Source organism: Prunus dulcis, chromosome 1 (genome assembly GCF_902201215.1).
Source record: "Prunus dulcis chromosome 1, ALMONDv2, whole genome shotgun sequence".
NCBI lineage: Eukaryota > Viridiplantae > Streptophyta > Magnoliopsida > Rosales > Rosaceae > Prunus > Prunus dulcis.
In genome coordinates this window covers 30,793,642-30,816,551 of record NC_047650.1, presented here as the reverse complement: position 1 = coordinate 30,816,551, position 22,910 = coordinate 30,793,642, and the positions used below count along the sequence as shown (strand labels likewise).

At 38.8% G+C, this 22,910-nt stretch overlaps 4 protein-coding genes across 7 annotated transcripts; 3 read left to right on the top strand and 1 right to left on the bottom strand.

Annotated features, from left to right (window-relative positions):
- Window positions 1-4: 4 nt before the first annotated feature.
- LOC117620380 (probable LRR receptor-like serine/threonine-protein kinase At2g16250) lies at window positions 5-4,452 on the bottom strand. 2 transcript variants are annotated; one of them, XM_034350597.1, is made up of 5 exons: window positions 3,809-4,452; window positions 1,665-3,685; window positions 1,135-1,260; window positions 978-1,000; window positions 5-848 (listed from the first exon to the last, which is right to left on the bottom strand). In XM_034350597.1, exons 2-5 carry the CDS (start codon window positions 3,641-3,643, stop codon window positions 262-264), a joined length of 2,715 nt encoding a protein of 904 aa, XP_034206488.1. In that variant the 5' UTR covers window positions 3,644-3,685; window positions 3,809-4,452; the 3' UTR covers window positions 5-261. The 2 variants fall into 2 exon arrangements, with proteins under 2 accessions (XP_034206488.1, XP_034206478.1); XM_034350587.1 differs by having other exon boundaries at window positions 1,665-3,690; window positions 3,809-4,451.
- A 5,321-nt stretch (window positions 4,453-9,773) lies between these two features.
- Window positions 9,774-10,656, top strand: LOC117614897 (protein RADIALIS-like 3). The gene is made up of 2 exons (XM_034343826.1): window positions 9,774-10,120; window positions 10,289-10,656. Exons 1-2 carry the CDS (start codon window positions 9,843-9,845, stop codon window positions 10,311-10,313), a joined length of 303 nt encoding a protein of 100 aa, XP_034199717.1. The 5' UTR covers window positions 9,774-9,842; the 3' UTR covers window positions 10,314-10,656.
- Window positions 10,657-11,731: 1,075 nt separating this feature from the next.
- On the top strand, window positions 11,732-14,976 carry LOC117635361 (7-methyl-GTP pyrophosphatase). 3 transcript variants are annotated; one of them, XM_034369698.1, is made up of 10 exons: window positions 11,732-11,862; window positions 12,227-12,298; window positions 12,384-12,458; window positions 12,605-12,688; window positions 13,085-13,165; window positions 13,748-13,817; window positions 13,945-14,036; window positions 14,205-14,246; window positions 14,346-14,426; window positions 14,723-14,976. In XM_034369698.1, exons 1-10 carry the CDS (start codon window positions 11,833-11,835, stop codon window positions 14,792-14,794), a joined length of 699 nt encoding a protein of 232 aa, XP_034225589.1. In that variant the 5' UTR covers window positions 11,732-11,832; the 3' UTR covers window positions 14,795-14,976. The 3 variants fall into 3 exon arrangements, with proteins under 3 accessions (XP_034225589.1, XP_034225584.1, XP_034225596.1); XM_034369693.1 differs by having other exon boundaries at window positions 13,067-13,165; XM_034369705.1 differs by lacking the exon at window positions 13,085-13,165.
- A 5,121-nt stretch (window positions 14,977-20,097) lies between these two features.
- Window positions 20,098-22,440, top strand: LOC117638434 (3-ketoacyl-CoA synthase 4). The gene has a single exon (XM_034373565.1). The coding sequence runs from the start codon at window positions 20,484-20,486 to the stop codon at window positions 22,038-22,040; it is 1,557 nt and encodes a 518-aa protein (XP_034229456.1). The 5' UTR covers window positions 20,098-20,483; the 3' UTR covers window positions 22,041-22,440.
- The last annotated feature ends 470 nt before the right edge of the window (window positions 22,441-22,910 follow it).

Here is a 22,910-nt window from a genome sequence, read left to right as displayed (position 1 = left end):
AAAATTGTCCCAAGAAGAATTTCCCAAGATCTTTAACAAATTTTATACTCCATTCTTGGGAAATTTTTTAAAAAGCATCTATCACAGAGACTTTGCAGCTTGTTTTCTACAATTAACAAGCTCTAATATGAATAAGAATCTGTCTCAACTTAATGGATCAACTTGATGTTACATTTACATTTCCGCCAGATGAACATCAAACCAGATGCCTCATAAACCCAGTTGCCAAGTGATGAAACTGGTAGTTCAGCACTCTTTCGATTAATGTTCTTCTTGCCTCTCGAGATCTTGCATTTCAATCGGCTCAGGAAAAATTTCATTTGATAACCTTTTACGGGAAGCGGAAGACTCATTTCCACCTACTAGCCCCGGCTGTTTTACGCTACTGATGCTCTCTCTGTTTGCATGGCCAGGAACAGTGGCACTCTCCGATGAGCTGTGCCGCCAGCTACCGAAGAAAGCAGCGCTCCAGGATCTTCTAGATGAAGTTGTCCGCAGCCTTGCAGAGCTCGAACTATCTTCCCTCACCACTTTTAGAGGGTTTTCCAACGCTTTAAGGATATATCTCATCAGGGGACGCTTGGAAGCCTTGGGGTTAAGGCAGGACCTGGCCACGATTGCCATGGCCCATACCTCTTCCAGTAGATCATCATCTACTATCAGAGATGGGTCAAGAATCTTATTAACCAGTTCCTTGTCATATATGCTGATGTAACGCACTGTGTGATCCAGCCACTCTCTTGTTGATGCATCATCTGATTTGCTGATGCCAAGTTTACCCGTCACAAGCTCAAGCAAAACCTTCCCGAAACAGTAGACATCGTAAGTGCAAGCCACCGATGATGAGGCTGTCCACAAACAAAGAAACGAAACAAGTTAATCTACTGAAAGAGAAGAATCTAGCCTTGCTTCAGATGGGGAGAGGGGAAGAAGATAAAAGGAATGAAAACTTGCAGAAAAAAGTTTCGAGTAGACACCAGAAGGGGTTTGTTCAGAAGTTCTGCACAAGACAGACAAGACAGAAAGGAATGAGAAACAAAACAGATAAAAATATCCCTGACTGAACTATAATTTGATGAAAAATGCCGAAGATCATATGAATGCAGGGCAACTCATAAATGAATGAGCACTTACTGTTGTTTCCTCAACAACCTCGTGATCACATTTTGGTTAGCATCCCCTTGAACACGGACCTCACTCAAGCTTCCAAGTCGGACCTCAAATTTATCATCGAGAAGTATACTGCTTGCTTGAACATCCCTTCAACCACCAAAAATAACTTTTTAATTACTTATTCAACTAAATAAACTAAACTGAAATTTGCAAATACAGAAAAATTAAATATGAAGTACAAGCTATAGTAAGTATGGGAACTAAAGTCTTGAATGAGGGGTACCAAGGGGGCATAACATGGCTTACAATCAACCACAAGACATGATTTGCCCTCAGTTTGAGCAATAGTTGTAGTTGTAATCATAAACCAGAATCACAAAATCTTTATTTAGCTATTAATAACTTGAGGTGAAATGTTTTTATTGGCTATAAGGACTCCAAATCACTATGATTAAGGACTATAAGATGTCAGATCAAAAGGAAATCAGCAACGGTTGACATAGTTGGAATGAACAGAGAACAAGAATAGCTGAAAGCAAGTTCAGAAATACCTGTGAACAAGGGGTGGGCTGCACTCATGATGTAGGTAAGCTAGGACTTCAGCTGCTCCAATTGCAATTTTTAATCTTGTAATCCAATCCAGGGACTTTAAATTGCCATCTTCTGAATTGGTAACTCTGTGCAAGGAACTAGCCAAGTCTCGATTTGGCATGTATTTGTAAACCAGAAACTTCTCGCTCTCGTGCTCCAAGCAGTACCCCAAAAGTGGCACCAATCTTGTATGTGAAACCTTGTTGAATAAATCCATTTCTAGCACATAGGATTCTTTCTTGACGCAATGCAAATCTACCCTTTTGATTACTACAGGTGTTCCACTCACCAAGGACCCCAGGTATATGTCTCCAGAGTGTCCATGCTCTATAAGATTTGCTTCACTAAAATCTCTAGTGAATTGGAGAATCTGCTCATATTTAAATGAATCTCCTCGGCCTGATACATAGATGAGATCTTTGGGGATTGAAGGGCCATCTCCATCCGGAACAGGCCCGACATTTGCACTTTCTCGTTGATTTGTGCTTTTATTGCACATTTTCAGGAGCACTACCAGAACTAGTACCAAAATCCCAATGAAGCCAAGTCCGCCAAATATCCCAACCAGTATAAATATTAATCGCTTCCTGTTCGAGTCAGGTTGAAGGAAAGATGGCTGAGTTGGTTCTAGGGCCCCAAAATCATCGAATATAAATCTCTTCCGTTCATAAAACTGCCTACAATCCTGCAAACTCCTTTGATTTGGTACCATATGAAGGCAATTTCTAGCAAGAGTACCATTGCTTTGACTATCTTCTAGTACCTTGCCTTGCAAATAGTTAGTAGACAAATCGATTGAACCAAATTTCCCAAGAGGAAAAGTCAGATTTCCATATAAGAGATTATAAGAGAGGTTGAACACGGCACCACTAACACTAGCATTTGGGCCCAGGCTCGGCAGAGTTCCTGTAAAATCGTTGCTGGAGACATCTAGAAAGCGCAAACTGGGAAGTGACCACAATGCACCAGGAAGAGCACCATCAAACTTATTCCGACTCAGAACTAGAACTTGTAGCTGAACAAGAGTTGAAAACAAACCCTCTGACAGTGGACCTTCTAGATCATTATCTCCAATCTCCATCTTCCTCAAACTCCTCAACCCTCTCAATTCCACAGGAAATGACCCAGACAACGAATTGTTGCTAAGATCAAGCTCAAGCAACTGGGAAAGGTTACCAAACTGAACTGGAATGGAATTAGTGAGACCATTATCAGCTAGGTTCAAGAATTGAAGTCTGGTAAGGCTACCTAAACCTGATGGAATTTTCCCAGATAAGAAATTTGAAGAAAGGTCAAGCCTTGTAAGATTTCCAAGAGAGGCAAAGGACGGTATTGACCCAGTAAGTGAATTACGCGAAAGATCAAGATTCACCAACCCTGCTATGTTTCCCAGTGCAGAAGGTATAATACCAGTAATATCATTGCTAGATAAACACAAAGTATTAAGCTTGCTCAAATTACCAAGCGACTGAGGTATAGGACCAATGACTGAAGCAGACCTAAGATCAAGCATTTGGAGAGCACTAAGTCTTTGGCCAAACCAGTCGGGTATAGTCCCGGGAAGCACAAAGCCAGAGGCATTGAAAGTAGCCAAGAAGGTGAAATTGGCCAATGAATCTACGGCGAACCGGGGGTTGCTCCGGCCAAGTCTGGTTCGCCTTAAACCGGACACCGTGATCCCAATAACGTTGCCGTTCTTGCATGTAACTCCGGTCCAGGACGAGCAAGGGTCAGCCTTTATGGGCCAGTCTTTACTTCTGAGACCCAACGACGACCGGAGGTCTAGTAACGCCGACCGTTGTACGCTGGAGCTTAAAGAACCTTGCTGGGCAAAACCGCTCTGAATCAAGAACAAGATTAGCGCTACTGCAAAGGCGCCAACTTGGGTTCTCACTCCCATTGCTGTTTCAGTTTGTGACAATACAGAGAACAGTTTCATGATGGTCAATGGAGATTCTTCTTGGTCATCTCTGGGATTGTTCTTTTCTATACCAAAGAATGAAAATTTAAGCAATACAAGAATTATCCAATAAACAAAATGGCAAATTTCTTTCTGTTTTGTGCTCTGTGGAACTGAACAAAAAATAAAAGGGAAAATTCTTACTCAGCTCCAGTCATGAGCTTTGAGTCTGCATTCTTGAAACGCCAGCGCCTAAACCCAAGTTGCTCACCGAAACCCAACCCACGTTATAATAATAAAAATGGGAATATGATGACTAATAAGCTTTTGATTAGAGAGAGAAACTTAAGAGGAGTTTCTAAAAGAGAGTGGCACGGGCAGAGGCAGTTGAGATTTTGAGAAGCAAAAAAGAAGGTAAAACATTTAATGACAGCAGTGAAGACTGTGCCCAACTAACCACCGAGCCTGCACTAAGTCATTTTCAGACTCACCGGAGCCATTAATGAAGCCATGACTATGGTTGCTATATCCAGTGGGATAGTTATGGCTATGGAGGTGTGGTTGAAATGGGTTTTGGAAAACTGCATCTGTCTACACCAAGAAGGCTATGAGGTTAATTTGGGCTTCTTCTAGTTTTCTTCTGTGATGGTTTTTGGTTGACTTGACAAATTACTGTTTTGGTCTTTGTGCTTGGATTGGGACTCTGTGTTTGGAGGGAGATCAACAGATCATTATCTCTGCATGACATGTTTATCACTTTTATCAGACAAATCAAATTTTGAAAGGCTTGTCTGATAAGCTCTGATTTTTCTTTTCTTTGTTTTTTTGTTTCTCTTTTCTCTAGTGGAATTATTGATTGGCATGACAACGCCAAACCATGGGGGACTCATCATTTTAATATCTTGGCACCGTTAGGAGCCTCATGTTACATAAGATTCCCATATAATATTATTGGCCAAATAAAAATAAAAATAAAAATAATAATAATAGGAATGGTTCCCGTTATAAATTGTAATGCATGAAAATTATGATCCTCCTTCTAAATTCCAATTCAGATAAGGTCAGATAAGTCCTTTTCTTTCTTTTACAAGAGACTTTTCTTTTACGTCGTTTTATTAGAATGATATGACATTATGTTGAATAATTTAATTATTATTTTTGGTTAAGGAGGGTGTGGGTTGTATTCTTCTCGTGTATTCTCAGATTTTTGGTTTCATACATGAATATTACTTAATACGTTATTTTTGTATTGGGTGAATCGTTTGATTTCATCTGAGAAACAAACACATTAATAAGTTTAAATTTCACAACCAACTAGCTCTTTCGTATAATAATACTAAGTCCCAAAATAAAAATCTTATATTTCAATTAAATATAAAAGATTCATAGTAGTTAATTATTAGCAGACGCGTATACATAATACATAGGTAGAGGTGTTCTCCCGCCAAACCCAGAACATTATAGAGTACGCAAGAGAAGACCAAGACTTTTAACACCTGAATTGTCGCTAACCCCTGATTTGATTGGTCCTCAACTTGATTTAGCAATTATGGATCCAAGTAGACTTGAATATTCTGTGATTATTTATGTACAACGTATAAAATTAAAACTCGGCAAACCGTCCAGACGGAAAATACAAATTTGAGTTTGATAAAAGCAAAAAGGGATAAATTTGACTGGGGCCAAGCCATAAAGGGGTGTAGAAAAGTTTGATGGCGGCCAACATTATTTTCTAGTCCAAACAAAATATGAAAGAACAGGCACCTACAGGATGATGGGAGTGCTACACTACAGGAACAATGACTCAAGCGGGAAAATAATTGTGGCCGACGTGGGATTTTCCAACTCATAGGCTGAAGTGGACCCCACATCATCCGCGTCAATTGGGGCCTGGCAACTTTGAAGTCTCCCTGATCGCAATGCAATGACAAGCTAATTACGATACAATCATCCAAAAAAGGTAAACAAGAAGGAAACTTCAATCGACTTTGTATTTCTTTTCAATCAAATCAACACACGATTGTTCCTGTGGGCTTTTTATTCGTTTGAATTTTTCTATGGGCTTTTTATTCGTTTGAATGTTTATGTGGGCTTTTTATTTGGGTATTTTCAGTTGGCCCAATTTGTCAAGGATGCGAAAATTGCATGAATGGATTTAGGAAAGTTCTAAATCCTTATAAACCCAAGCTAGACTGGTCAGTTAAGAGATTAGAACCAAAAACAGGTTGTTTAACAATGTTTAAGACTAGTTTCAGGCTAATGTGAGTTGATTCAGGAAAGTTCTATGGTTTCTAATCAGTGAACTGGAGAATAGTTTATGTCTTTCTGCTTATACAGCTCATGGTGACAAGATATCATATCACCTGCTACTGCTTCTGATGTTTTCTATCTCATTATTTTTCAGCAACTGGACCAACCAAACTGGAAATTCCCTTTTTAAATGCACAAGTATATATATATATATATATATATATATCCAAAGCTGAATCAGGTCAGGTCCCTATTCTCTTCTCATAAAAGGTATGTAGATTCATGGTTGCCTTCCCTGGCTCTGAACAATTCTACAAGCCGAAGACAAAAACAAAATCGATCACAAGTCGAATCCAAAAGAATCCATTCAAACACATTTGCCTCAGTCCTCATCAGCACTTACATTGGCAAAGGAGTCTATTAGCTAGGCCAATTCCAACTTGTGAGGAGGGACCGCATGGATGGAGAGAGAATAAATTAAAAAGGGTCTCATGCAAAGCTGTTCATGGACAGAGAAGGGTACCCATAAAGGCAACTTTATCATTGGAAACATGAGCACCAAATGATAAGGATTCCAGATTGCCATCGATCGGTCACATTGTGCGTGTGGACTGTGCAGGTAGGGGTATATTATGTCACTTCCTTTGCCAAAATTGTAGGAGCTTGATCAACAAGTGAGAACCTTAATTAGCAATTGGCACTGTTAAATTCTTTCTACAAGTGTTTGCATGTGCATTCGCTAACTGGCAAATTACATTCATACTAGTCTACATTGTGAATAAAAGGTGATGGATTCGCCATTGCCATCATCTATGGTCTGATCAAGAGAACCTATTCAGTATCCAGCCCTTGGTCTTCGAAAGAATCCATCAATCGAAACGCATCTTCCTTAAGTTATGATGGCCATGGAATGGAAGCCAAAAAGGTGACCAGGCTCTCCAACTTGCAACAAGGGCCACCAGGAAAGGAAAAACAGTGCTGTCACAGCTTTTGAAATTGAAGGAAAAGCATATCTATAGAGATAAATTCTTATTGCACCGTGACGTGGATGATGATAAGGATTCCAAATATATAGCATCAGAAACATTTATATGTACCTCAACTCAAGGGATCAGTGCTGCTCAAAAAAGTTGCCTGAGCTGTTGTATTCAACAGGGCAGGTCACCACAAAGGGCCTTTGCATATATCAGTACATATCCAAAGCCAATGACTAGGAACCCCTTTCAGTGCTCCTTCCCTTATAGCAGTAAGAGACAGCAATTGAATCAAGAAGAGAAAAATACAATTAAACATTATAAACTACTGAAAGTAAGATTTGTTGAGTTACAGATATGTAGTTTATCAAATTGTTTATTGGTATCCATCACATTTTCTAAAACGAGTCTCTTAAACCTAAAGACAGAATAAATATTTGCTTTCAAGACAGCTGCACTGTGTGAATCAACAGCAACAGACGGGCCACATATTGCAATCAGATTCTACGAAAATCGAGGCGATGAAAAGCATTGCCAACTGTCTGTAAGAAAATAATACAAATTGGTAGCTAGTATTGGAAATTTTGCCTGCACTCTGATACAAGTTCTGCAGGGAAAAAGATAAAGAGGGCATGTTTACTTGGCAATGAAAAACTAGTCTCATTAATGTCTCAAGCATGGTCTCAAATTCTCAATGGTATTCTTGTAGTGTGGGGCAGAACAGTTTGATTGTGATGTGCTTGGCCACGTTTAGAAATCATATCCTTTAATGTTGAATTGAAGAGAATATATATATATATATATATGACATTTAGATAATGCAAGCTGTAAATCTATAGAGAAGTTAGGATCAATGGTTAAAAAATGCTTCGCTTATTTTGGGTGTGCAATCCAGGTACGGAGTGAGAGGGTGGCATGAGGAGCCAGCTAGAAATGTTTTGGAAGGTTGTTTGATAAGAAAGTAACGACTAAACAAGTGAGTGCAGGGGTTGGGTTGAGATTGACCACAAACGCAGAAAACGCCTGAAAAGATAGAAAGCAGACTGATTTTTGTGTGTTGCGTACCCTCCTCTCTCATACAGTTCCATGGCATTCTTTTCGTGAATATCAATTATCTATCTGGGCCGCATGGTGTGTTGTTGTGGTGAACCCGTGAATGCCAAAACTAGTACAGCCGCGGGATTTATTACCTGGGCTGGACCCACCTAATGCCGTATTCATTTTACCCACAAATCACAATTTGATACGTAAAATCACTCGTTGTAAGGAATGATTCAAGCATTGTTCTAGTCTAGAGGTACTTAATTTTGTTTAATATAGTAATGTATACCAGCAAGGGCGGAACCAGGAATTTTTCAACCGGTGGGCTAGTTAAAGTTATTAACTTAAAATTTAATTATTATTTTTTTTGGTACTTACAATTTCTATAGTCTTTCTAGAAATAAAAGTAAACATTAAATCATATAAACCAAGCTAGTTCATAGCTCCATAGACTAATTTTCAATAAGTTTTAACATAAACCAAATAGGATTTAACACTATAGTCAATTGAACATCTAAGACTTTTTACTTAGATTGACCTTAGGTTTCTTCATGCATTCATATCATACATGAAAAGTTGTTTTATGTAAAAATATTGACTAAGTATGAAAAATGGGTTTTCAGAATAATCATTTTCTCAAGATAATTTTTGGCGGCTTTTATTCCTTACACATCAAATAAGAAAACTTGATTTTATGGGATTTTAGTATGAAGTATATATTGATTTAATGAGCCATCATTTTTAGTCTAAATCGTATTTTGCACTAAAACCGATTTTTAATATTTTGATTTGGTGGGAATTTGATTTTCTAGTATTTTTATTTGAATCCAAATGGGAGGTTCTTCCTTATTTACATTGTAAACTTAAGTAAATGGAGTAATATAAACATAACTAAAATAAAATGACAAAGACAATTATTAATAATACACAATGGTAAACTCTTGGCAAAAGTACCCTCTTGGTAAACTTCAGGTGCAAGTATTAATAATAAACTTACATGTTGCAGAACCAGTACTTTGAAAGCTATTTAAGTTTGGTTTTGGAAATTTGAAGTCTCACATTCCAGGTCATCTATATATATTGAAGTGCTTTTCTTGCTAGCTGCAGCTACATCTAATACTGAAAAGCTACCAATCATAAAAACTGACGAGTAATGAATGTAGATCTATCAGCTAGATTTATTGAATAGCCGATTTGAAAATGACTTACAAATGTCACAGCCCAAAATAACTGAAATTTTTGCCTATAATGGGTGAGAAGCATTTCGTCTTGCATGTAAATCATGCCTATTCACATTGGGATTAGGTGCCATCCAACGACCATCAATCTAATGGTAGATATATCAACGGATGTGAAAGTTCATAACATTAATCAAACATTATATATAAGAGGAACAGTTATTCACACTCTCAGTTTGTCATTATGAATACCTTCAAAATTAATATTTTAATATTCTACAACGGTCACAGAAAGATTACTTTATGACAAAACAACGTCACTGAAATTATACGTACATATTCTTTAGTAAATTTCTGAAATAGAATGGGGTAACTGATGGTGAAAGTATGACGTTTACGAGAAGAAATATGCAAGAAGAAATTGTGAAGTGGGAAGAAGGACATCACTTTTCTTGTGTAAAGGAAAGTCGGCATGGCATGCATTGAATTACATATTCTTGGGGTTTAAGCCTAAAATCCGCAAACCCATGAAATAAATATTACCTGGAAAGTGAAAAAGAAAACCACGTATGTTATTATACAAAGCCCCTCATTGTTTTGCAAGGAAAGAAACAGCTGAGCAACCAAAACCCAACTCGACCCCACTCTCTCTCTCTCTCTCTCTCTCTCTCTTCCCTCCTGTATATAAAGAGCAGCGCTGCCATTCTCTTTCTGCTCAAAGCTAAATCAACCCCATTTCGCATTTCCTCTCCTCATAACCATTATAATATATATAGTGTTGGATCAGTTGTCGCAATGGCCTCATCAGGATCGTGGACGTCGAGGCAGAACAAGATGTTCGAAAATGCCCTAGCTGTTTACGACAAGGACACGCCAGACCGCTGGCACAATCTGGCGAGGGCTGTGGGTGGGAAATCAGTGGAGGAAGTGAAGAGGCACTATGAGATGCTTGTGGAAGATGTCAACAAGATTGAGGCTGGTGAGGTGCCCCTGCCCAATTATAGAAAACCTGCTGCTGCTGCTGCTGGGAACGGCAAAGCCTACTCTAACTCCATGGATATTGAAGAACAAAGGTATATACATATCAATCTCATAACATTATTTTAATGTTTGATTTCAATTTTCTATTAATTTCTTGGTCTGCATTTGTCGTTTAAGGTTTTATTCTGTTATATTTATTTTTTAAAAATACTTTTGGAAAATGTAGCATTACTCTGAATACTATTTTTTTTTTCATGCAGGATGAAGAGTCTAAAACTACAATGAAATGAAGGTTCTCAATTTTTTTTTAAAAAAAAAAACTACAAGGAAGGAGAGAGTAATCCAGAGTTCTTATTTCTTACACAAAAGAAAATGCCGAACTTCTACTAGTAGTGGCTATGTAAGACAACAACAAAGAGTCAAATGTGATTAGTTTCATTTCTTGCTGTTTTTTTCCCTTGTCGAATGTGTCATATTATATATATATATTTTCCTTTGCAGCTCAGTGTGGTGAGTGCAGTCTCTTTAGTATATCTAGTTTTGTTTCAATGAAGGAAATGGAGTGTTTGTACGAAAAACCTTCTTTTTAATTCACCCAAATCGTAAACGAGCGAATTAGGTTTTTAAACTTCTCAAGTTAATTACTGACATGATGACATCAATATATACAGAATCATTGCTTTCATGGAGGTTCATTCAGAACCGTCCAAGGTGGAAGTATCAAAATTAGGCCACTTTTGAAATGTCGGAAAGAAGTGACATGAATAAAAAAGCACTTGGAAGTTTGTAATATTGGTCGTCATCCCCAAACAAAATTAGTGTTAAATATTTGACTTGGTGACCCTTCATGCCGATAACTAACATATAATAGAGATGTCATCGTGACGGTATCTTAAGCCTAACACACAATGTCAGGTTGAAAAACTGCATTGTAATATCAGGAAGTTAAAATACATGATAATAAGTGATTGACTTAAGATAACGTCAATGGTATCCCCAGCATAGGTAAGTTTTCTCATCCATGCCAGCTCTTTCATTATTTCATATTAATGACACTCAATGGGAGCTTCTTCATTATTCTAACTAAACAACTGATTTATATTTTAAAGTGGTGTAAGGGATCCTTGAGAGAAGATATACAAACTTACATGATGAGCCACTCTCTACTTGACTTACAAGATTTCCATAATTAAGTGATAGATCTATTTTTTTTCCAAAGCAAATATCCAATTTATATGATTAGGTAATTATATCATTTAAAACCCAAATTTGTACTAAGTTCACAAATTTTCAAGACGTCCAATTATTACATAGCAGTTTTATTTGAAATTAGTAAATCATTAAAAAGAGAAGAACCAGTAGAAGAAGAAGAGCTAGCTGAAACAATAAATTTTATTTAACAATTACCCTTATTAAGAAAATTATTTACAAAGTTATCCTGATTTTCCTTTTTCTCCCCCGGAACTGAGCTGACAAGGCTCGGACATTTTTTTGATCCCCCAATATCCATTGGGCCACGTTGACTCGATTTAAGGCGGTCCATTCAAATTGATTTGGGCTCGGTCCCAAGAAAACGTAAAAGAAAATCGAAAAGGCCAATACGACCAATTTGTATTCGTCGTACTTTGCACAACAGTGACGAGTTAGGGTTAAAATGCCAATACGGCGTCGTAAAAACGCGCCTAAATGAGTGAACGACGTGAAAAAAAGCCAAGACCCGCTTTGGCATTTCCTCGTGTCCGAGCCCCACATCAACCGCTTCTTCCAAGTTCGAAGGCTCGGAGTGACTCACTGATTGACTGCCATGGAAGCCAATTCTTCTTCGTCTTTCAAGGTTCGTCACTCTCCTTGCACAAGTACCAGTTTCTTGCTTCTCATTGCACAATTTGAAGTTCGAACTATATAGCTAGGGTTTCTATGCGCTTCTCGTAGTTAATTGCGGTTGATAACGAAGCTTTAACAATGGTTAACAAAATTGAAAGGAGGTCACATTGCAGAACATTAGGGCACTGTTTGGTTTCAGCTCCAAACACGCTTCTCCGAAACGAGTGTTGTATTATGATTAGGAAGAACAGATGGACCTGAAAAGATTAGTTACTCTTAAGATGAGATTAGTTTCGTTAATGTGAAACTTGTACTCGTTTCCACTAAACTTTGCTGCTCGGAGATGATGTTAATGTGCGTGTGCGATTTTTCAGATAATTTTAGGCTCAGCTTCGGTAGCACGTCGGAAAATATTGGCTGAAATGGGATACGAATTCACAGTCATGGTACTGCCAATTTTAATTTTTCATCTGAAAGATCCAGAATTATCTTCCCTTCTGATTTTAGAAAGTAAACTCCCTTTATTACCAGACTGCAGACATTGACGAGAAATGCATCAGAAAGGAAAAGCCAGAGGAGTTGGTTTTGGTTCTTGCCCAGGCAAAGGTTTGGTCTTCTTTTCCTTTAATTTTTTTTTTTCTCCATTAATAATCTGAAACTGAAAATGCTAGTCAGCTAAAGTTAGAATGTTCTTCTTTTAGTTGATATCAGACTGATGCTCTTTTATGGGTTGAATGCAAATTGCATCTCAGGCTGATGCTATTATATCCAAACTACAAACTATCAATAATCAAGAGATGGATGCTGAACCGACTATTGTGATTGCAGCAGACACAGTATGTTCTTTTTTTAATTATATATATAATTATATTATATATACATCTATATATCTGGTTTGATCTCCCTGTTTAACAATAGGAGGCATCAAAGACTGGTATCACCTAGTGACATTTATGGAGGATACATTGGCTTTTTTGTTTTTGATAGTGGTTGAGAAAATAAAGCAAGATACTAATTGGTTGATCCTAATTTTATAATTTTGTTATGCTCAACTACTTCATCCATGTAAGTTTAGGTGTTTTTTTTTTTTGGCCTGTGTATAAGTGTCTGCATGTGCGCGTGTTGTGTTTACTGCATACTGTTATTAATGTATTGGCATTGTCTCAATGAAGCCCTGGTTTCTGGTTGAAATAGAACTGACTTACCTGTTTTAGCTGATGGAAACTTCTCAGGCAGAAGCTAATTCACAAAGGCTCCCAGTTGGTGACTACATAAAGGATGACGAACCAACACTATTAATTACTTCTGATCAAGTATAAATCACATCTTATATAGCATATTTATAGTGTTGGTATCCTTGTCATGTATGTTTTGCATATTTAAGCTTGTGGAGAATACACCAAAATGCATATATGGAACTTTTGCCATACCTACCTCTTCCGCAATATCCTGAATAGGGTAAGGAAGAAAGTGAGACGTATAGATTTAAGTAATGTTTTGATGTCAGTTATTTTAGATTCTATGGACTGGGAAACTTGCTTAGAAGGACGCATGACATCATGACACTGTTAATCACTTAGCATAACTTCATTTTTGGCCCATGTTTACTTGTTACTCGTTTTGATTTTTTATGCATGAATTGTGTGAAGCTCTCACTTTCTGCTCCTCATGTTGATTCTTTATGTAGTATTATATCCTATGTTGTGGATGCCTCCAAACATCACATTTGCCATACCATGAATTTTTTGTGCCCACAGGGCTTGTGTGCACTTGTTGTGAATGGTCCCCTGGTGATATGACTTGTTTGTTAAAATAGGAATTTAGAAATTTTCCCTTTATGAAGCAGTGAATGTTAAATCTGTTATTTCTTACTCTTATTGTAAAATGATCTGGAGGTGGTGGTCTATGAAGGTGTGATCAGGGAAAAACCATCCAGCAAGGAAGAAGCACGGCAATTTTTGAAAGGTGGGCTTAATGGTTGATTTACGTTCTATGTCCCTGATGTTTTACTTCTTGACTCTGGTAATTTTCCTAACATGAATTGCAATGTTTTACTTCTTGACTCTGGTAATTTTCCTAACATGAATTGCAGACTATTCTGGAGGACATGCAGCAACAGTGGGATCTGTGCATGTTACAAACCTTAAAACCGGATTCAGTAAAGGAGAATGGGATCGAGTGGAGGTACGTTTTGCTTCTATTTCATCAAATATTTAAAGTGTTTTTATTCTTCTCATGTAGCTTCTGGAACATGAAATTGAATAGTTTACTAGCACCATTATGCCAATGCTTAGCCAAAAACAAGTAGATCAATCATATCTAGAGATAATATCTATTTGGGTTTCCTTGCAGATTTATTTCCATGAAATACCGGATGAAATCATTGAGAAGCTGGTAAGAGTTGTTCTGTATCCAATTTGGACTTTTAACTTCTTTCCTTGATTGGTGAGATGATGACAATAGCACCTTTTGCTTCTTCTTTGTCCACGCCAGATTGAGGAGGGGACGGTGCTCAAAGTTGCTGGGGGACTCATAATAGAACATCCTCTAATTCTTCCCTTTGTTAAAGAAGTGGTTGGTTTTCTACTCTCTGTTCCAAAGTTGTAAATAATAGTCAGAGGCATTTTTCAGGAGAAGCACAATGGCACATATTATAATTATGGTACCCTGTGTCGATTTCAACAGTTTTTTGTGTTGTCTTTTCATCCAAAACCTTTGGTTTAATGAATCCTGCAAGCTTGTCCCTTCATGGTTCGGTTGGTGGGCAAGTATATGATCCCTTTACTAGGAATGGGGCCTTTACTCTCTACTGGATAATCAGCCGTATGTCTCTTGATGGGTCATATTTGAATTGGTGGTGCTTCTTGCAGGTAGGGACAACTGATAGCGTGATGGGACTTCCCAAAGATCTCACTAGGAGGCTGCTGAAAGAGGCCATCTAGCTGCAGTGGAGCTTTACGATTTGGTTGTTCGACTTCTGATCAGCTCCTGTTCGTATCTGTTGTGAACTATGGTTGTTTCTTTGATTTTCAGTGATGAGATTATTAATTATCTTTTCGGCTTTCCAAAGCCTAGGATAGGACTAATTATATATTATAAAGCAAAATTGCATCGTTAACCCAAACCCAGCAGAGGAATTGCATTTTAGGAGGCACCGAGCAAACCGATTATGGTGCGAGAGTAAGAGCCAGCCATATAGGATACTATTAGAGCAAGTCCAGCAGTGCTGGTGGACTCGGGCTGGGGGGGGTTTGGGGCAAAAAACGAAGTCTAGCAGCAAAGGTTCAGCCCGGGTGAGAGTGGGGGCCACCAAAACGGGCAGGCCCGAAGGCGAATTCGGCCCGAGCTCGGGCCCGAGGTCTGGGACAAAATAGCTGATGCCATGCTGGCGTCAGCCCTGGAGATTTGAATTTTTTTTTACCGTTGGCGCGTGCATTGCAAGCGCCAACGTTAAAAAAAATTTCAACTCAGCGCTACAGTGCCGCCAACGGCTCTTTGACACGTGGCGGCCCCTGGTCGCTCCGATTGGAATTTTTTCTTCAATCCAACGACAGCCAATTTTTCTGCCCAAAAAAATTGAAAAAAAATCGAATTTTTTTTTCAAAAAATACACAAAAATTACAGAATTTGTTGTGTATAAATACCAACCAATACTCTTCACTTTTAACACCAAATCCTCATATATTTTCTTCTCCTTCTACTATTGTTCACTTTCTCCTCAAAATTTATTCACTTTCTATTCAATATTTTTTCACTTTGAAGTTGTAATTTTTTTCTAGCATATTATGGGTTCTTCTAATGAAAATGGAGGGGCATGGAGCATGATGGAAGATGTTAGCTTGTGTGAGGCTTGGGTCCAAGTTAGTCATTGTCCCGTAACGGGCAATGAGATTAAATTTTCTCATATGTGAAAAAAATTCATCAAGCATTTTGTGAAAGGGCAATTGGTTCTACACGTACAGAAATGGCACTATCCAGTAGGTGGAAAGTTCTGAATAAAAAGTTGGGGAAATGGAGAAATGCCTTAGCAAAAGCGATTGACAACCATCGAAGCGGAGAAAATCTTAGCAGTGAGGTAAATTATTTGTCATTTTTCTTCTATTAATTTCTATGTCATATTAATTTTTATTTAAATGTTTCTTGCAATTTATATATTTTGTTAATATGTCTCTAGTTTTTTTTAATACATGTTGCATTTTTTTATTATTTCTTTAATTTCCATTAGTTTTTTTTTACATGTTGCATTGCCAATATTTAAAAAATTCTCTTGCATTTCCATTTCATTTTTTTTATAGATTATACAAGCACAAATGTGGTTTGGTGCTACTGGCCAAGGGAAAAAAAGTTTCAACCATACCCATTGTTGGGAGGTGGTGAAGACTTGTAAGAGATTCCAAATTATTCCAACCGGTCCGACGGTAGTCTTGAACGAGACTCCACTTCATGAGACGCCGGCATCGGATTCACCTATGGATTCCCCGATGAGTACCGACTCACCCATTGAAAATAATCCAAGGCCTATTGGGAGGAAGGCGGCGAAGGCGAAGAGAGGGAGTAATTCTAGCAAGAATGCATCTCAATTTTTGGAGGAACTTTCAAAGCACCAAGCCATGAGAATTGAAATGGACTTGAAACAACAAGAGCACGATATGGCAGTTCAAGTAGAATATGCAAAAGAAAGGGAGTATGTACGCAAAGAAAGGGAGTATGTACGCGAACAAAACATTGAAAAAAAAGATCGGGAAACCATGGCCATGGATACAAGCCATATGTCCCCTGAAACAAAACAATTTTGGAAGCTAGAACGAAGGGATGTTATGAGACGAAGACTTTTTCGTGACGATGGACCTAGCAACACGGATTGGTTAAATGATGGAAACCATTAAAATAGTTTGTTTGCCTTTCATGTCTTAGTTTACTTGCCTTTGATTTCATTGTTTTTTTTTTTTTTGGTTTAATTCATGTACCTTTGATTTCATTGTATTTTTTGTTTTGTTTAATTCATGTATTTTATTTTATTATTAGTTGTATTGCTTTTCTTTTAGTCAATAAAGAAAATATTCAACAAAAATCCTTTTTATTCATAACATTCCATACATAAAAAACAAACCACAACCAAAGCATAAAAAAATAAACAAACTACAACCAAAGCATAAAAAATAAAACAAACCACAACCAAAGCATAATAAATAAACAACCCACAACCAAAGCATAATAAAATAAAAACAACTTCTTCACTTCACTTTATTCACCTTCATTTCCTTCATTACCTTTCACCGCCCATAAATGCTCCATCAAGTCAACTTGACGGTGTTCATGAATATAGGACGATTGCATCTCCGTGTAGCGATCAATCATACGGGGCATGAAACTACCGTCTCTAACCAACGGTTCATGCTGCACTGCTTCTCCATTTGGCCCCACTGGTTTTTCATAAATTCGTGTTAGGGCCGTGTCCATGGGATTTGGTTCATACACGTCATCAGCATCGTAATCATATTCATCTTCCACAATCATGTTATGGAGGATGATACAAGTCATCATTATACTCCTAAGCACCTCCTCGTCAAATAGACGTGCCGCGCCCCTGATAATAGCCCACCTAGCTTGAAGGATACCAAAGCACCTCTCAACATCTTTTCTGTACCCCTCTTGATAGCGAGCAAAAAATTTTTGCTTATGGGATCGGGGATGTGGAATTGTTTTCACAAATGTTGTCCACCTCGGGTATATGCCATCAGCTAGATAATACCCGGTTCTGGTAGATGGTATTGTTAATTTCATATGTGATATTTGGGGCTTCACCTCTCAAAACATCATTGAACACCGGGGATTGACCTAGGACATTCAAATCGTTTTGAGATCCGGCAACTCCGAAGAAGGCGTGCCAAACCCATGTATCAAAACCAGCAACTGCTTCCAGGATGATACTTTTCTGCCCTTTTCTATTTCCGTAGTCCCCTTGCCAAGCAGTTGGACAATTTTTCCACTGCCAGTGCATGCAGTCAATGCTACCAATCATGCCAGGGAATCCTCGAGACTCAGCTTTTTGGAGAAGCCTTTGCAGGTCCCTGGGCGTAGGTCTGCGGAGGTAGTCTCTGGTGTACAGAGTTTCCACTGCATCACAAAATCGCACCAAGCTCTCCAAAACAGTGGACTTCCCCATCCGAGCAATCTCATCCACCTGATCAGCAGATGACCCATACGCCAACATTCATATCACAGCTGTGAACTTCTGCTCTGGAAGAAGTCCCAAATTTCCAGCACAATTTCTCTTTTGAACAAAATATTCATCATAATTGCAAATATCATGCATGATTTTTTTGAACAAATGAGGTTGCATTCTATATCTCCCTCGAAAATGAACATCAGAGTACAGAGATTGTGGAATAAAATAATCTTCCATAAGATTCTTACCCCGGGAATGTCTATGTCTGTCCACATTTGGGCGACGGCCTTCTCGTGAACCACGGCGAGCCTGCTTTTCTTCCTCCAGCAAAGCAACTGCTATGCCAAGTTGCTCATCTAGTTCTCTCTGCGCCCTTTTGCTTGCAGCTCGTCTACGCATTCTTTCTCTAGTTTCTCGCTCTTGCCTCTCCAAAACCTCTTCCATGTCTGCCATTGAGAATGGAGAATGAAATCTAAAATGTGAGAAATGGAAATGTAGAGAAGAACTGGTGTGGGAGGTATGAGCTGAATCTCTGATTTTATAGAAAAATGTACACAGATAGATATGACACGCGGCGCAATCTTAGAGGGTGAAAATCTTATCTGAAATTTGAAATTCAAATGAAATTTCAAATTTCAAATTTATCAAAAATTTGAATTCCGAAATGTATCTGAAATTTGACATTTTGAATTTATCTGAAATTTGAATTTTGAAATGTATCTGAAATTTGAAACCGAAAATCTTATCCGATATGAATAGTATTGACACGTAGGAACCTAAAAATCTTATCCGTAAATATTATCCAAATTAATTATTTAAGTAAACAAAGTTGTGAAAAAAACAAAAAAATGAATAGTATTTGCCATGGCAAGCCCCAACTACTGGAAACACATTTTGCTGGAGGGGCTAGGGCAGCCACTATTCACATAAATAGTATCTGCCCTAGGACTAATCTTGCCATGACAAGAACCAACTGGTGAAAATGCTCTTAGAAGAGAGCGTGGTAAAAAGACAATGTACAAGGTCAATCTGTTTGAGAGGGCCCTAGTGCGAATAAAAGCACATGGGTCTGTCTTTTCAAAATTGCATTGAAAACTGTTAGGCGGATTCTTTAATTTTGGGCTGCACAAGTCGCGGGCCTCCCTATATTGGGCGAGTTAGCACCACACGCCCTTTATGCATACTTGTGGCAAGCAGGACCCAATCTGTGCGGTACTGGAAGCTCAAATTCAAACTAGAAAAGAAACAGGCTCCTCCTCCATCCATGCCAACTCAAAAGAAAAAAAAAAAGAATTAATATAAGCACTTAAATTATAAAAAAATCTAATATGAAATGGGCTTTAGAAACACACTCTAAACTCATTTACAACCTCACAAAGAGGCTTTTAACTTCTTATAAATTACAAAACTGTCATCGATTTCTTAAAATAAATTTAACCCAAAATCTCATAAAAAAACCCAAAACACTCAATAGGTAGGGCATCAAAGAAATTAATAATCAAATTTACATTCAATAGGGCCAGCTGTCAATTTTTGTGGTTTTTTTTGAGTTTGTTTATAAAAATTAAATAATATAGAGTTTATTTATATCGTTAGTGCTAAGAATAGGTATATGACTAAATATCTCAATAACAAAAAACACACACACACCCTGATCCTTAATGAGACGCCAACCAAAATAAGAAAGCTTTAATATGAAAAATTCAAGTGTTTATTATATACCACTACTAGTAGTTTAGTATAGTTTTATTTGGTTTGGCCGGCTCTAGGAAACAAGGAACGTTGTTGGCACTGGCAGTAGGGTTAGGTAAAGCCTCCTCTTTGGGTTTGCATAGTTTTGATGTTGTGCTTTCTTCTCTAGAGCATATTTTGCATGATGATAGCTTAAGTCGGCCTTTGCCTCAAACGTTCTTTTTAAGTTTCTTTTTCTCCCGGGGTGTGCCCCGCCATGTAACGAAAAATAAATAAATCAATCAAAATTTCAATTTTTCGTGTACTTATTTAGGTACCTTGTCTAGCAAATCTTTAGCCTCTTTTTATTTAAATAAATTTAAAAAAATTATTTAGTCAAGGCTGGGCAAGGGCATCCACTGGCCACCAGCTACGTATATTCCAGTTTTCCCACGTAACAGTTATTTAACCGTCAAAATCAAGCACTCCATTTCTCAACTCCATCATTGAGCTGCTGAGTCTCTCTCATGATCTAATCATCATCATCCCTCACCACACCACACCACACAAAACCTTCACTCCCTCCCTCCTCTCCTTTTCGGAGCTCGGAAAAGTCCAACCCCTCCGGCCTCCCTCATTATTATATTCTTTTCCCAATTTGACAATTTCCCACATTTATATACACTATAAAATACACACTTCAAAACGCTCTCTTCGCTCCTCTCTTCTCCTCTCGAATCACAACGAAAGCCACAGCCCTCTTTCCACAGAGACAAAGCCACGCCACGGCCATGGACCCAGGCGGCGCAACCCATGTCGCCACCGCCCATAGTGGCTCGACTGCCGGTCAGGTCGGCGTTCAGATCCACCAGACCCGACGCCTCCCAGATTTCCTCCAGAGCGTCAATCTCAAGTACGTCAAATTAGGGTACCATTACCTCATCTCCAATCTCTTAACCCTCTGCTTCATCCCCTTGATTATCGTAACCCTAATCGAAGCCTCCCAGATGGACCTTTACGACATTCAGCAGCTCTGGCTTCACCTCCAGTACAATCTCGTCAGCGTCATCATCTGCTCCGCCGTCCTCGTCTTCGGTTTGACCGTTTACATCATGACCCGACCCAGACCCGTTTATTTGGTCGATTACGCTTGCTATCGCCCTCCCGATCACCTCAAGGCTCCCTACCACCGTTTCATGGAGCACTCCAGGCTCACCCAGGACTTTGACGATTCCTCCCTCGAGTTCCAGCGCAAGATTCTCGAGCGTTCCGGCCTCGGCGAAGAGACCTACGTCCCCGAAGCGATGCATTACATCCCTCCCAGGCCCTCCATGGCCGCCGCCAGAGAAGAGGCGGAGCAGGTCATGTACGGTGCTTTGGATAATCTGTTTGCCAACACCCATGTCAAGCCTAAGGACATTGGCATTCTTGTTGTGAATTGCAGCTTGTTTAATCCGACGCCGTCTCTATCCGCTATGATTGTTAATAAGTACAAATTGAGGGGTAATATTAGGAGTTTCAATTTGGGGGGAATGGGTTGTAGTGCTGGGGTCATAGCCGCTGATCTTGCTAAGGACTTGTTGCAAATTCATAGGAATACTTATGCTATTGTTGTCAGTACTGAGAACATTACTCAGAATTGGTATTTTGGGAATAAGAAATCTATGTTGATACCCAATTGCTTGTTTCGAGTTGGGTGCTCTGCAGTTCTGCTCTCTAATAAGTCTGCAGATTGGAGGCGGGCTAAGTACAAGCTTGTTCATGTTGTGAGGACCCATCGTGGTGCAGATGATAAGGCTTTTCGTTGCGTTTACCAGGAACAGGATGATAAGGGGAAGACTGGTGTTTCTTTATCCAAAGATTTGATGGCGATTGCTGGTGGGGCGCTTAAAACCAACATCACCACTTTGGGTCCTATTGTGCTTCCAATAAGTGAGCAGCTTCTTTTCTTTTCGTCACTTGTGGTTAAGAAGCTGTTCAATGCGAATGTCAAACCTTATATCCCGGATTTCAAGCTGGCATTTGATCATTTTTGCATACACGCCGGAGGAAGGGCTGTGATTGATGAGCTGGAGAAGAACCTGCAGTTGCTACCTATACATGTGGAGGCTTCTCGAATGACTCTACACCGGTTTGGGAATACTTCATCGAGCTCCATTTGGTATGAATTGGCCTACATGGAGGCCAAGGGGAGGATCCGCAAAGGCAACCGTGTCTGGCAGATTGCCTTTGGTAGTGGCTTTAAGTGTAACAGTGCGGTCTGGGAGGCACTTCTGAATGTGAAGCCATCTCGTAACGGTCCTTGGGAAGACTGCATTGACAAGTATCCTGTGAAACTAGTTTCCTAGCTCGAGTAACATTCTTCTGGTTAGACTCTCTCCATTCCGAGTATCCATCAGTACTAGCCTAACCACACTCTATCTTGCATTTGTCACTTCTTGATGTTGTACTTTATTTGGTTTTGTTGTATTTGATACTTGATGTCAAATTGTGGGTTTTCTCTACTTGATGATTCTCGCATATGTTTCAGTGGTTTGTCCAAGGGGTGTTACAGTATGTAGCGTTGCTGCTTCTGTGTTGAGATCAATGCTTCAGAATTACCATGTTGGATGATCCTGTATCTCTAATATTTTTTTGTTAACATTTAGAGTTTAGTTTAGTTTTTTTTATTTTTAAAATTTAGTTATTCAACTTGTATCAGAAGCCTCTTGTCTTCAATAGTCAATAAAATCAATTCATTCAGATGAACATTGTGCGGATGGTATTAGAGTTTTATATTATTGGGCCTTTCTGATCTTGTTCCCTCATTATACAAACTCTGCTGGTCTTGAACTCTTCACACAAACACACACACACACACACAGAGTTGCACCTTGTATTGATTACTTGAAGTTTTATAGTTAGGGCCTGCCTACTCTTGTCTGCTTCGCATAGTTTATTGCCATTGCTAGTGGAAGAGAGTTTATGTACAAGAAATTGACTGCTTGGGAAGGATTTTGCAAGTTTCTTGCCATCCGGATTCTGAAGCTGTTCAATGTTCATTTATTTCTCTTTCTCCAATTAAGTTTCAAATAGAAGTTGTTTGGAACCTGATAAACTGTGTTGCCTGGAATAGCAATTGAGAATGTGAACCTTGTCAAGAGGAGGATGGCATTGGCATTTTGTTGGCATTAGCTGTTCTTTTACATATTTGTGTGGTGCAAATTACAATACAAGTA